Source organism: Nilaparvata lugens, chromosome 4, assembly GCF_014356525.2.
Source record: "Nilaparvata lugens isolate BPH chromosome 4, ASM1435652v1, whole genome shotgun sequence".
Taxonomy (NCBI): Eukaryota; Metazoa; Arthropoda; class Insecta; order Hemiptera; family Delphacidae; genus Nilaparvata; species Nilaparvata lugens.
In genome coordinates this window covers 1,749,355-1,763,933 of record NC_052507.1, presented here as the reverse complement: position 1 = coordinate 1,763,933, position 14,579 = coordinate 1,749,355, and the positions used below count along the sequence as shown (strand labels likewise).

The following is a 14,579-nucleotide window of genomic DNA, read 5'->3' as shown; positions in this document are numbered from 1 at the left end:
CTCTCTTTCTCCTTCTTCATCTCCTTCTCCACCTCCATCTCCATCTCCTTCTCCTTCTCCATCTCCTTCTCCTCCTCCTTCTCCATATCCTCCTCCTCCATATCCTCCTCCATCTCCATCACCATCTCCTTCTCCATCTCCTTCTCCATCTCCATCTCCTTCTTCTTCTCCATCTCCTTCTCCTTCTCCTCCTCCTTCACCATCTCCTTCTCCTCCTCCTTCTCCATATCCTCCTCCTCCATCACCATCTCCTTCTCCTCCTCCTTCTCCATATCCTCCTCCTCCATCACCATCTCCTTCTCCATCACCTCCTCCTTCTCCATCACCTTCTCCTCCTCCTCCTCCTCCTCCTCCTCCTCCTTCTCCATCTCAAGGTGTTGAGTTCATTGTCACACTAGTGAATCATGTGAACAGTGATATACCATCAAGTACCGTACCTGAATTCTATCAATTTTAATATATATCTCGAGTGAAATAAGAATTTAATATCTGGAGTGAAAGGACAAAATAATGTAGTATCTGATGTATTTTTCATGGGTTACTTGATCTTTTGTGAATGAGTGAAGGGGTAGACTACTAGTTTATTTATTAAACAATTTAAAGTACAGTATCTCATTTCTCAAAATCTGAGTAGTGTTTATTCATGAAGAGCTTAGATATATGGCTACAACATAGTTTCAAAATCTGTAGTGAAGTTCACGTTATAATGGCAGTGGAGAAAGATAGGAGAACAACGGTGCCGATCATCTTTCTTGTCAATGCCTTCAATGACAGTAGCTGATACCGGTTTATTGATGTAATATATTATCTGTTTATTCTCGTTTTTAATAACCAATTATATTTTATTGAGCAAGAAATTATATTTTTCAATCATTTCATAATTAAGATAAAATATTTTGTTAATTAATTATTAATTCTACATTGTTAAAAGACGATTTGACAACAGAGCAAAGAGAGAAAGAGATAGCGCTATCCGCTTTGTTCAATGATAGACAAGGATAACAATACCATTGCTAATCAAACACTGCCATTATAAAGTGGACCTCACTATAGTTTATTTATTAAACAATTTAAAGTACAGGTATCTCATTTCTCAAAATCTGAGTAGTGTTTATTCATGAGAGCTTAAATATATGGCTACAACATAGTTTTCAAAACCTAGTCTCAAGCCCACATATTTCATGAAATTAGTGTTGGATAGTTAGACTTTTTAGTTCATTGTAATTTCTTAAACCATCTTCTTTCAACTGAAAGTAAATCATACTTTATTATATTTTCATAAAATATAGCTACATTGTAATTCATTGTGATACCATCATTGAGATTATATGGTACCATCTCACTCTTTGATTATAGGACAAAATCAATGATTTTTTGTAATAGATTGTCAGATGTTTCATTGAGACCTTCATTGAGATGTATGGTACCATCTTACTCTTTGATTATAGGACATAATCAATGATTTTTGTGAGTAATAGATTGTTAGTTGGATGTTTCAGGTAATAATTCAATAAAGCTTGATTTTTTGTATACTACCGTAGCAGAGATAATTGAACAAAATAATCATTAGTTAATTCTGAAAGTAAGACAACAGAAATGTTGTTTTATATTAATATAAAACTATTCTTCATTGTTTTAATCAAACTAATCAATCTTATGCTTTTATGGAAAAGGTACGGAGAACAATGATTTAGAGTCATATTTATGAACGATTAAGAACTGTCTTAGCCAAGCGCACGCTTTCATGAACCAATCAGAACAATTCTAAAAGATAGTTCTACGATTCTGAATGGCTCATCTTAGGCTAACTACAAACACAAACATTTGGACGTACGATTTTGCCTTGCTTATAAATTCTATAAGATTAAACAGATGATGTTTGTCAAGTTCTGTTTAAACTGATAGAATTTATATAAGGACGGCAAAAAATCGTGCGTCCAAAAATCAAATTTCAAATTCAAATTTATTCACACTCATAAATACATATACAGAAACCAAATAGAGTCTAGCTTGACAAATACAACAATAATCCATCTAAAATTTAATAATAGATTGTAAGTAATAGTATATAATATAATAATATATAATATAATATTCATGTGAACAATAACTGCTCACAAAGTGCTTCATGAAGCACTTGTCCGTGAGCAGGAGTTGAGGTTTAATCGGATATAGGAGGAGAAGAAAGCCTACACGCACACACATTCAATCACCATCATCAAGTAATTTTATTAATTGATTGTAGCATTTCCTCTCTTTGAATATACTTATATAATGAAATGTAGTTCAAACTGCGAAAAAAAATGGGAGGAAGAATCACCAGTATAATTTTTTTTTCAACATGATTCATGACAAGAGAGGGAAAAAATGAAAAATAAAAGATGAGACATAACAGTGATAAATAAAACAATGTTTGCAGATCAAAGCTCAAAGCAAAGGTTAAAATCGATGTGGTGTGTGTAACTGGCTTTATTGCAATAAGCCATTCAAAACGTGCTTAGCTAATTCTTGATTTTTTTTCAATTTCCTTTTGAATTTTCTCATGACGTTTTTTTTAGATATCTCTGATGTATTAGAAAGATGCATCTTCCCAGTGTTACACCTCTATTGATCACATGTTTCTTAACAATTGTTCCGGGGGAATGGGTTGAAATACCCGCCATATCTACATCCAACTTTGACGAGAATAATTCAAAAACATCCTACTCAAGTAGCTACAGACCCGGGTACAACAAGACCTATGTTTTTGAAAGGGTAGTACTGAGACAATCTCCTACAAGAGAAACGGAACCCACGATTAAACTCACAACAGATCCACCGTCAAGATTATCGATTAGAAATAATTTCTACAAAAATGAAGATTTGTTGGAAATGAATCATTATATGACTGAAGATTCTTCGGGAGTTTTAAAACCTCCAAAAGTTTTATCATCCACTGTACCACCACAAAAAATGTTATCAACTCTAGAACAAACTTTGAAAACTTCACCACAATTTACAACGACTCCTACTTCAAAAATATCATCTACTACCCCTTTACCACCGAAAATAATATCCTCTACTCCATCACCACCCCCTTCAGGAAAAACGGAGAAAAATAGAGTAAAAGAGAGCTCAAATTTGAGTTTTCAAGGACTCCCAGGCTTACTGTTCACCACAAGAATGAAAGATATTATAATGGGAGTACATAATACCCTTAGTAGACAACCAAGCCAGACTATAAGAGGAAAGCTGAAGTATTTGGAAGAAATAAAGAACAATTTGCTGAAGAATATATGTGAGTAAACCTTTTACTAATTCTTTACCACGATTTAATGTAATTATGTATGTGTGTAGCCTAATTGGTCTCAACTATTTTTAATGTCTCTACAATATCTATTCTATTCTATTAAAATATTGCTCTAGCCTTATAAAACTTATGAAACTGGAATGAAATACCAGGAAAAGAAAATAGAGCCTAAACTTCTTTAAAGAATATTTGTAAGAATTCTATTAATTTATTGGACTACCATGATTAGTCAGCCTTCATTTATGCCCAATAGTATTCTATGGATGTCATTATATGTATTAACTTATATTTATTAAGCTCAAATATTGATGAAGCCTTTTGACTAAAATGAACTAGAGTTTTTTACTATTCTTCCTACTATTGAACTATTCATTATTCATATGATTTTATTTTATTTTTATGGTAAGAGATAGTGTGGCATTTCTCCATAATTGGGAGAATGAAACGTTGATGCTGTCAATACCACTATATTTGTTCAAAATCAACTGTAATTCAAATTTATTTTGAACAAAAGTAGCAATGATAACATCAAAGTCTTATTTTTTCAATTATTCTTTATTTAAAACACACATTACTTGAAGCACTATGCCTTTATAGAACTGAAATTAAAAATACTTTGAAGAAATATGAAGAACAATAAACTAAAGTCTTATAGGATGCTAGTCATCATCTTCAATTCATTAATTTTATGATGTTAATTGATAAATCTAATTCTACTACAAAATATGTACCAATTGATCTTATCAAAATATTGCAGAAGGCTTTGAAAAAATATTAGGAACAATAAACTAGGGGACTTCTAGGATTTACTATAGTAAGGTCCACGTTATAATGGCAGTGAAGGAAAATTCACTGAAGATTGGAAAATTCTTGCCTTCTATTTTATTTTATTTATTTATAATTTTTCACAAAGTAGCACTGATTGGGAATGAAAAACTAAGGATACTCCTTGTACCATTTTTCTCCCAAATTTAGAAGTCCGAGATAGGGTTATGGTTTCACTTTTCTAAAATTTAGTCCATTTTCACTAAAAAAACAACGAAAAACGGTCTATAGTTGGTTCATTCTTGTTTAAAATAATCAATTACTGTATATTTTAACAAGCAAGAAATTATATCTTTCATAATGATTTTTCATAATTATGATGGAATATTTCTCTGTTGTATATCCATACTTTTTCACTATTAAAATTAAACTTGAATATTAAAAAACTTTTGAAGTGAAAATGCACTTACTTTTTGTATAGTGACGATCGTTTCGACCTGTTGTTGGTCATCATCAGACTGTGGGAATTCACTCAGATGACAATCAGGTTTGTCATCTGAGTGAATTCCCACAGTCTGATGATGACCAACAACAGGTCGAAACGATCGTCACTATACAAAAAGTAAGTGCATTTTCACTTCAAAAGTTTTTTAATATTCAAGTTTAATGGAATATTTTGTTGATTAATTATTAATTCTACATTGTTAAAAGACGATCTGGCAACAGAGCAAAAGCGAGAATGAGATAGAGCTATCCGCTTTGTTGAATGATAGACAAGGATAGCAAATACCATTGCTAATCAAACACTGCCATTATAACGTGGACCTCACTATAGGATTTGCTAGTCATCCTCTTTAATTCCTTAATTTTATAATGTTTATCAATGAATTACATTTTACCTCAATATGTATCAACTGATTCAATTCAAATATTGTTGGAGGCTTGTAAGATTATTATAGTACTAGCCGTCAGGCTCGCTTCGCTCGCCATATCCGTCTAGCCAGGGGGCTCCGCCCCCTGGACCCCCGACTGGATCGTTCAAGAATGAGATCAGCAGGCTCGCTCCGCTCGCCTGCATTTTTCATTTGAGCATTTTTATCATATGTTAGGACGATCCAGTCGGGGGTCCAGACTAAACGTCTGGCTAAACGGATATGGCGAGCCTGACGGCTAGTAATATAATATTCCCAGGATTGAAGTAGCAGTGCCCAATCAATTTTTCCGCGATAAATGCATTTAAATCTTCAACTTGGTGCCAACCTAACAAAGTCAACTCAACTTAATGCCAACCTGACAAAATTATTAATTTAGTTGCCAGTTAACAACTGTTTTGAAGAGGTACTCTATCTAGATTATAGTTCTATAGTAACATATGATATGGAAATTTCAATTTATTATAATTAAGAGATTGGGAGAAGAAGAATATACATGCTAAAAGACGAACTTTAAACCCTTAAAAACAACCCTTATAGTTGAAATATTGCCAAAAGATTTCTTAGTGCGCCTCTAAAGGGCCAACTGAACATACCTACCAAATTTGAACGTTTTTGGTCCGGTAGATTTTTAGTTATGTGAGTGAGTGAGTCAGTCAGTCAGTCAGTCAGTGAGTGAGTGCCATTTCGCTTTTATATATATATATAGATGTTGAAAAATTGATTAAATAATTTTTTTTCTGAATATTGTTTGACAGGGGAACGAAGTAGAATTTTGTGGCGTGGGAATTCAATAGACCGGAGTGATGCTCGCTCTATGAGCTACTTTCCGTCGGGTGGAGGTGAAGGACCCTTAATCACCATAGCTCTATTGACGTTTGCTGTTTTCCTGATTAAGATCGTACAGGTAATCTCTTTTCAATATTGAAAAAAACGTAGTTATAGACATCAAGGTTTAATTACCCAATTTTTGGTAATTTTGAGGTTGTGCAGTTTTTTAATGATTCAGATCTCACTATAAATTCAAACAAAAGTCATGTCATCAGCTTTGATTATAAGTATCGTCCTTTTCACCCCACCATAACACTTGGTGAAACGAACATTGAAAGTTGTACTGTTGTGAACGTCTTAGGTTGGTCGATGGATTCCAAGCTTAATTGGGGGGATCATGTGAACAAGATACCATTGAAATTGAGTAGGTCACTTTTTGAATTTAGAAATATTGTTAAACGGGTGCCTAAAACAACAGCAGAAAGTGTCTACTATGCACTGATTGAATCTCACATTGCTTATGGCATTGAATTATGGGGGAGTACCTCGAAGCAAAACATTCAAAGAATTTTTGTTTTGCAAAAGTCCGCAATAAGATACCTGGAGGGGCTCAAATTTCCACAGACATGTCGGGAGTCTTTCAGTAGCCTAAGTATTTTAACTGTTCCATCATTGTACATTTTCAAATCAATATTAGATGTGAAGGATAGGTTGAATTCATTCCAAGTTAACTCAGATATTCATGGCTATAACATTAGAGGAAGTAATAACATTTCAGTTGAGAGACATAGGCTGAGTGTATGAGAAAACACCTACTTATAGGGGACAAAAGTTTTTTGCAAAACTTCCGGCTGATTTGAGAAGTATTGTTGAAGAAAAACAATTCAAAACAAAACTATATTCTTTTCTCAGTGAGGAGGCTTTCTATGAGGTTGACGAATTCTTGTTATAGTGAAAATATATCTAAATTTTGCAAATTTAATGAATTGTTAAATGTTATTAGAGTTTTATTTTAAGATTGATATTTTATGTTATTTATCTGTGACGTTTTTCAACTGTATTACATTGTTTTTGTTATACTTTTGTTGAGAATAAAATATTATTATTATTATTATTATTATTATTATTATTAATTGAATAAAAACACAAATATGTGGTCAAATTCTACACAGTTTTATTCCGTACACGAATGTTTAATTACAAATGTTTCATGTTGGAATGTTTTTTTTACCTAGGTAGTCAATTTTTTTCTTCATTCGTCTATTTCTCGAAAAAAGTTGAACTCAAACTCTAGTTTAAACCGTCAGCTGACTCTATCAAAAAAATTATTATAAATGCAACCATGAAATGATTAAACGGGTTTAAAGGTTGAACTAACAATGAAGAAACCAACTCTTCAAGTCGCATTTATCTCTCTGGAGCAGATGACTGGAGAAGCCTTTGTATCATGTTTGTTGAAATCAATAGGTAGTTGTTAACATATTGAATTGAATTGGAAAAGTCTTCACTCATAGTAATGTACAGGTACATCAGTAACAGCGTCAATATAATACAAACAAACATAACATAAAAAGTGGTAGAAAACAGTCTTAAACCTCCTATAGAAATCGCAAAAGTAATAAACAACAATCATAAACCTACAGTGTGATCTGTAAACTCTTGTAGGGAGTACAGATACTATGATATTGAATACTCCTTGAGTTTTATACTTAATTTCATATCCAATAACATATTATAGACCGCGAATTTCTGTGAAAAATGAGGGCACTGTGTCCCAAAAAATTACATTTGGACATAATTCAATAAGGCCGATTGCTACCGCGCACGAAATGAGTAGATTTTGTTGGCTATTAATTTATTGAATTGGAGATATCAATATAATACTTTCTATATAAATAAAAATCGAGCCTCAAATTGTGACATTCAATAACTTCTTTATGTGAGCACCGAATTCGATTTTTTTTTGGATGTGTCTGTTATGTTCAGGACCGGGCTTATGGCCTATCAAATTTATAATCCGACTTCAGGACTCTTCCCTACGAACTTCATAGTTTACATGGTAATCCTTATGGGAGAAGATTTGTGTGCTGGCCACACACAGAATTAAAAATCAGCTGTTATAATCATTGCATCGTCCAACAGCCTTTGGTAGAAAGTAGACAAGAGTGTGTGCTGCTCCATAACCGCCCATGTATTTTATTCTAAACGCCCCTACTAAAAGCATAATAATGACTGTTCTGTGTGTAACCATCCAGCAGTGCGGCCTCAAGTTAAAGACTTACATGCTCTAAAGACATTACTTTGTTTCGAATAATTGTACTTGAAATTAATTGATTTTTAGTAAATTATTTATTTTGCAGTTGGAAAATTATCTATATGAATAAAATGCCGCATCGCGCCCCCTCAGGTGTGCATCCAGCTAAAGTTTGTCATGAGATGCATTAACTTTTCGGCGGTACGAAGTTCGCTAGGCCAGCTAGTAACTGAATAAAAAGACTAGATATTGTTAAACCACTGATTGATTAAAAATCAAGATTTATTAATCTATAAGTCTGTGGTTGAATAATATATATTCCTTTTATTCAGTATGTATAACTAAATAACCAATATCACCTTCACAATTACTCAAAGAGTGAGCGACTTCGATGAATTTTGAAAATGTTTAAATCTGTTGCCAGCAATTCATCCAGGGCCTCCAGGGAGCTGCGGCCGCCAACTCGGTCCAGATGCAGGCGGCACAGGCGGGTGGAGGGGGGAGGGTGAAGAGATGGGCTGATGACCGTTTAGAGCATGCTACAACTTTGCTGCACTACATGGAACGATATAAGGTGATAAAACCCATTATACAGCCATTTATTCTCATAATGTAACACTGGGATGTCATCTAGAAATATCATTGACCGAGCGGAGTGAGGTCTAAGATTCAAGTCGACGGTTTTTGCACTTCTCTTCATGTTTAAATGTTTATATGTTGCACATTTACAGTGAAACGCAGCAATAGATTTTCATGAAATTTGACAGGTATGTTCCTTTTTGAATTTCGCGTCGACGCATACATATAATAAGGCTTTTTGAAATTTTGCATTTTAAGAATAATACAAAAGGAGAAGGAGTTTCCTTCGAACACCAATATTACCGTAAAATCAGACTATAGAATTATTCATCAAATTCATGAATAAAAACATTAATGGATTTTTGCAAAAATAATCAAAAATAAAAATCGCTAAAACTCTCAGGAATGATATAGTACTTGAAGAGAGGAACAATAATTTTATGTCATCATTGGCGAAAATCACTCATATTCTTGAGTTATTTATTTATTTATTTATTTTATTTTATTTATTTTATTTATTCATTCATTAACAGAGCCACAAATCATAAAATACAATTCGACTGGGAGAGGACAACAGGCTGAGCCCAAAACTGTCTCTATCCCAAATTTTTCCAAAAAATTATAAGTAATAATTTGAAGATGAGTGATTTCTCTGATCTGTGAGAGGAGGTGAGATTTAATGTTAAAAATGATGAACCTACTGTAATTTTATTCCAAATAAATCTGTTTGAAATAATAATCTATGTAGTGAACAGATATATTATGAGTATTATTTTGTTAGTGCAAAAAAAACATTTAATATGAAGTTTTGTTTTTTTCTCCTGAAATTGAATTCTACTATATTTTAATCAAGGCTGAACTTATTTTAATAAAACTTATGCGCACAAAACCCCAGGGTAAGCCATGGTTTTTCTCATTTTTTTTTTGAGAAATACTAAAAATTGAAAAATTGCTAAAACTTCGTGACCTTATGCACTTTGATGCGAGGAGCACGAATCTGGAATCAGATTTGCAAAATTCCTTACTGTTCACGGTATGGGCGTTTCAAAATTTGCAAATTTTATGTTTGAAGCTGCATAACTCACTCTGTATAGTAGCTGTGGGTACCAAATTTGACTCCAACATTTCCCAGGTCAAGCTTCATATATGGTGCAAATTTCAGCCAAATCTGAGATGCTTTTTGATCCACGAAGTCCATGATTTTCATCAATTTTTTGTGAAGAATAAAAATCGCTCCAACTTCGTGATCTTATGCTCTTTGATGTCCATAAGTCCATGGTTTTCATCAATTTTTTGTGAAAAATAAAGAAAGCTTAAAATTCGTTATCTTATGGACTTTGATGTGAGAAACACAAATCTGGAATCATATTAGCAAAATTCCTTACCGTTCAGAAGATATGACCAAATTTCAGCCAAATCTGAGATACTTTTTGTCTCAGTGTGGTTCACGATGGTTAGTCTATGATTTTCATCAATTTTTTGTGAGAAATAAAAATCGATCAAACTCCGTGATCTCTTGGTCTTTGATGCGAAAAACATGAATCTGGAATCATATTTGCAAAATTCATTATCGTTCAGGAGATATGACCAAATTTCAGCCAAATCTGAGATACTTTTTGTTTCAGTGTTTCACGATGGTTTAGATTAGACCATGATTACAATCAATATTGTAATTTTATATTTTAAATATATTCAATATTGTAATTGTAATTTTTTTCGTCTGTTTCCAGAATTCAAATTATGTAAATTATCTTGGAAACTCCGAAAGGATGGTCGGATTTGTTTGATTTTGGTACCAAATTAAAGTCTTACATTTGATGAAAGACACATTATCAACTGAACTAAACACATATAGTATTTAATGTGTGTAAGCATTAATCGGTAATGCCTCAGTTACCACTTGCTATGTTTTAACTTCCTGTTACATTAATTCTAAAATACAAATGAGCTCAGTCACTACCTCCGCAAACAAAGCCGTAGTGCATTCGTGGACGTCAGCACATGTAGGGCTCCTACACCAATAAAAATTCGTTGATTTCAGCTGATCTATATCAGCTAGTGTTTTTATTGGTGTAGCAGCCCTACCTGTGCTGACGTCACACGAATGTACTACGGCTTTGTTTACGGAGGTAGTGGCTCAGTAGTCACATAAATCATGAGAAATTTGAATTTCCCGCTCAAATAGTATAATCATGAGAAATTTGAATTTCCCGCTCAAATAGTATAAATCATGAGAAATTTGAATTTCCCGCTCAAATGTTATAAATCATGTGAAATTTGAATTTCCCGCTCAAATAGTATAAATCATGAGAAATTTGAATTTCCCGCTAATCGTAAGAAATTTGAATTTCCCGCTCAAATAGTAGCTCATTTGCATATTAGAAATGACCAGATTTCTACCAGGGCATCAGAAACATGCAAGAGGTACACAAACTAGATCAGTGTTGCGGGTTGCCTATGCTTGCATTGGAAGGCGTTGAAAAACCCTGCTACCTCTTCAAGTGTTCTGAATCCCTGGTACAGAATTGAAACCAACTGAAATACTACCAGGGCAACAGAAACATGCAAGAGGTAGGTACTGACTGATTTGAGCGGGAAATTCAAATTTCTCAAGATTTTTGTGACTACTGAGCTCATTTGTATTGGATGAGAATTAGAACAGCACAGCAGAAAAAAGCAACAGATAACGGATTCATTTTTCATGAATCCAAAAATTAATTAAAATTGCTAAAACTCTCAGCAATATTATATTATGATTAATATTAATCAATATAATTAATATTTGATGAGAGAAACAATATAATGTCATCACATTGGCGAAATTCCTTACTGTTCATTAGATATGGCCGTTTGAAAATTTGCAAATTTCATGTTTGAAGCCGCATAACATCCTGTATAGTAGCTGGGAATGACAAATTTGGCTCCGAAATTTCTCAGTTAAAGCTTCATTTATGGTACAAATTTCAGTCGAATCTGAAATACTTCTTTCTCTCGCTGTTTGCACGATGGTTGTTTGTCCATGGATTTTGTCATTGATTTGTAAAAAATAAAAATCGCTCAAACTTTGTGATCATATATGGTCTTTGATGCGAGAAACTCGAATCTGGAATCAGATTTGCAAAATTCCTTACCGTTCAGTAGATATGACTATTTGAAAATTCATTTTTTCAGCTTCATAACTCACTCTGTATAGTAGCTGGGGGTGCCAAATTTGGCTCCGACATTTCTCAGGCAGAGCTTCATCTATGATGACAATTTCAGCCAAATCTGAGATACTTTTTGTTTCAGTGTGTTTCAAGATGGGTTAGGTCCATGATTTTTATCTATTATTTGTGAAAAATAAAAATCGCTCAAGGTAAGAAATACCGTTCATCAGATATGGCCGTTTAAATTTTGCAAATTTAATGTTTGAAGCTGCATAGCTCACTCTGTATAGTAGCTGGGGGTGCCAAATTTGGCTTTGACATTTCTCAGGTCAAGCTCTATCTATGGTGCAAATATCAGCCAAATCTGAGATACTTTTTGTTTCACTGTTTCAAAACGCACGATGGTTATAACTTAGTAATTGACGAGAGGAACAATAATATGTCATCACATTGGCGATATTCACTCCCATTCTTGAGTTATAAGCATTTGAAGATGAGTGATTTCTCTGATCTGTGAGTGGAGGAAAAGAGTTCATGTTTCAGTGAATAACTAACTCTGTATTGTAGCGAAACGTCTCATATCAATTTTATATTAATGATGCTAATAATAGTCATAATATTAATTCGAATTGACTTTTTGTGTATTGAGAAGTTGATGTTGAAGTAATTATTCATATTAAATAAAAATACTAAGAAATTGTCAAAAAACACTGATTTTCTGTGACAAGAAATTATTGTCAATTTTTTTAGTATTTGAGATATTGTCAAAAACACAGATTTAAATCTGTGACAATTTCTTAGTATATTTATTTAATTCGAATTAATATTGATGATGTAATTTATTCAGACTCATAATGATCCAAATTCAACTGATCATCCACTTTCTTTTTCAGTTCCACAATGAGTTATGAAGTATCTTGGAATACAATTGAGCAGACAGTGGGGTGTTTCTGAATGCTGGACTATTCAAGCCTAGATCATGAATTGCATGGAGAGTGGAGAATGTTATTTGTTGCTCCAATAAATACACATTTATACTTTGTAACTCATTTATGTTTCATTGGATTATCCATTTTATTTATTTATTCGTGGATACAATATCACAAATCATATAAAATAATATGATTGGGTAGGAACAACAGGCTTGGCCCAAAACTATTCCATTCCCAAATTTTGATAATGTTACATGTCAATAAAAATAGGTTATGTTTCATTTATTATATCATTTTGTTCTAAGATACATCCAATTATCATTAATTCTTGTAAACTTGTAAAAACTATAGAGTAGCAGATTAAAGGGTTCTGTTTATAGAACAAGAACTCAAACACATTTTGTAGACAACTAATTTTATTATTCTATAAAAAATAACATTATTTTCGATTCAAAATCGAGTGCGAAAATTTCTTAATATCTTTCAACATTAAATGACACAAACCATAGTTCACATCACAATATTATTCGATAGAGAATATTTTAATTTAACAACAATAATATTTTATAAGGCTAACAAACTTGCAAAATAATGATACAGGATTGCAACAGAACATGGAATAGCAATACATTTTCAACATTTCAATAAATTTGGCACTTGTACATATCAAGCTGTGTCTACACAAATGTTCGACGAGCATGCTTGTTGAAAAAGTTTGGGCAAATTTTACTATAGTTAACAAACAACGTTTGCCCGTGGCCAGTGTAGACGCGTCACCAAACAAAATATTTGTAAGTGGGAAGAACAGGTTTTATGTTTTACAGCTGTTAACTCTGAAAATGTTTGGAAAAACAGTATTTTTTGTTTGACAAACAATGATTGTCCAAACTTTTTAAAATGTTTGTCCCTGATCTCCTCAACAAACATTTTTGCCGAACATTTGTTCAGTGTGGACACGGCTTATGAAAAATATTGGCTAAATAATGTGAAATATTTAAAACATTGAGGCTGGGTTGCACAGAAGCTTGTTAAATTTTAATCATGATGAAATGCCACATGAGCCAATCAGAGAATACCTTTTTAAATGAGAGCTTCTCTGATTAGTTCTCGTGACAGTGAATCACGATTAAAATTTAAGTAGCTTTTGTATACAGTTAATTGAACATGGATACCAATATAAACTGAGCTCATGTTTAGATTGAAGTATAAATAGGTACAATGTGTATTCTGTCCAGTTCATTCATACAAATACAAGGATGTAATTTCACTGAGGCATGAAATTTTATGAATTAAAAAGGACAAACTGAAAAGTTTGATACTGTAAAATGATTTCAATAATTAACATCATTATTTACAATCATCACTCATGGTATGTAAAATGTGCAATTAAAATATTTATTTATTTATGAAAACATGGAAGAATACAGGATATCTCCCTTTCATTCTACTCCCTGTAATATACACTATCATTGTATATTTTTACATATTTTATAATGTTCTAATGATCTTTCATACTATTTTACACGTATAAAAAAGATGGAATGTGCTATCATAACAGTAAATATTTTAGAGATTAGAATTTCAGTTTTAAACCTCCGCGAATCACTTGGACATCAAGCGAGACTAATATAAACGCCTCTTGAGAAAGCTGTATTACCGGCCGTAGTTTATTACAGTAGTCGACAAATATAAACTACAATAATATATTACTACAGTAAAATAGACTACAGACGTAGTTTCCGCCAACTGTCATCCTCCGCCATATTGTCATATGCTTCCTTAACGAAAGATTTACAGAGGTTAAACTGGCCAAGTTAGTCGTGTGGTGGAACCCGATTTAGTCAGTCAAGGGCTAACTGAGGTTTAGCGGCGCGTTTAATGCTGGTGAAACCCGGCCTTAGGAATTTGAGC

The 14,579-nt window shown here is 33.0% G+C and overlaps 1 protein-coding gene across 4 annotated transcripts; it reads left to right on the top strand.

The window, feature by feature from the left end:
• The first annotated feature begins 412 nt into the window (after positions 1-412).
• LOC120350761 lies at positions 413-12,784 on the top strand. Of its 4 annotated transcripts, XM_039425504.1 has the most exons (5): positions 419-602; positions 2,559-3,277; positions 5,745-5,893; positions 8,436-8,585; positions 12,630-12,784. In XM_039425504.1, the coding sequence occupies exons 2-5, from the start codon at positions 2,581-2,583 to the stop codon at positions 12,645-12,647; spliced, it is 1,014 nt and encodes a 337-aa protein (XP_039281438.1). In that variant the 5' UTR covers positions 419-602; positions 2,559-2,580; the 3' UTR covers positions 12,648-12,784. The 4 variants fall into 4 exon arrangements, with proteins under 4 accessions (XP_039281437.1, XP_039281438.1, XP_039281439.1 ...); XM_039425503.1 differs by lacking the exon at positions 12,630-12,784 and having other exon boundaries at positions 413-428; positions 8,436-8,700; XM_039425505.1 differs by lacking the exon at positions 12,630-12,784 and having other exon boundaries at positions 3,083-3,277; positions 8,436-8,700.
• The last annotated feature ends 1,795 nt before the right edge of the window (positions 12,785-14,579 follow it).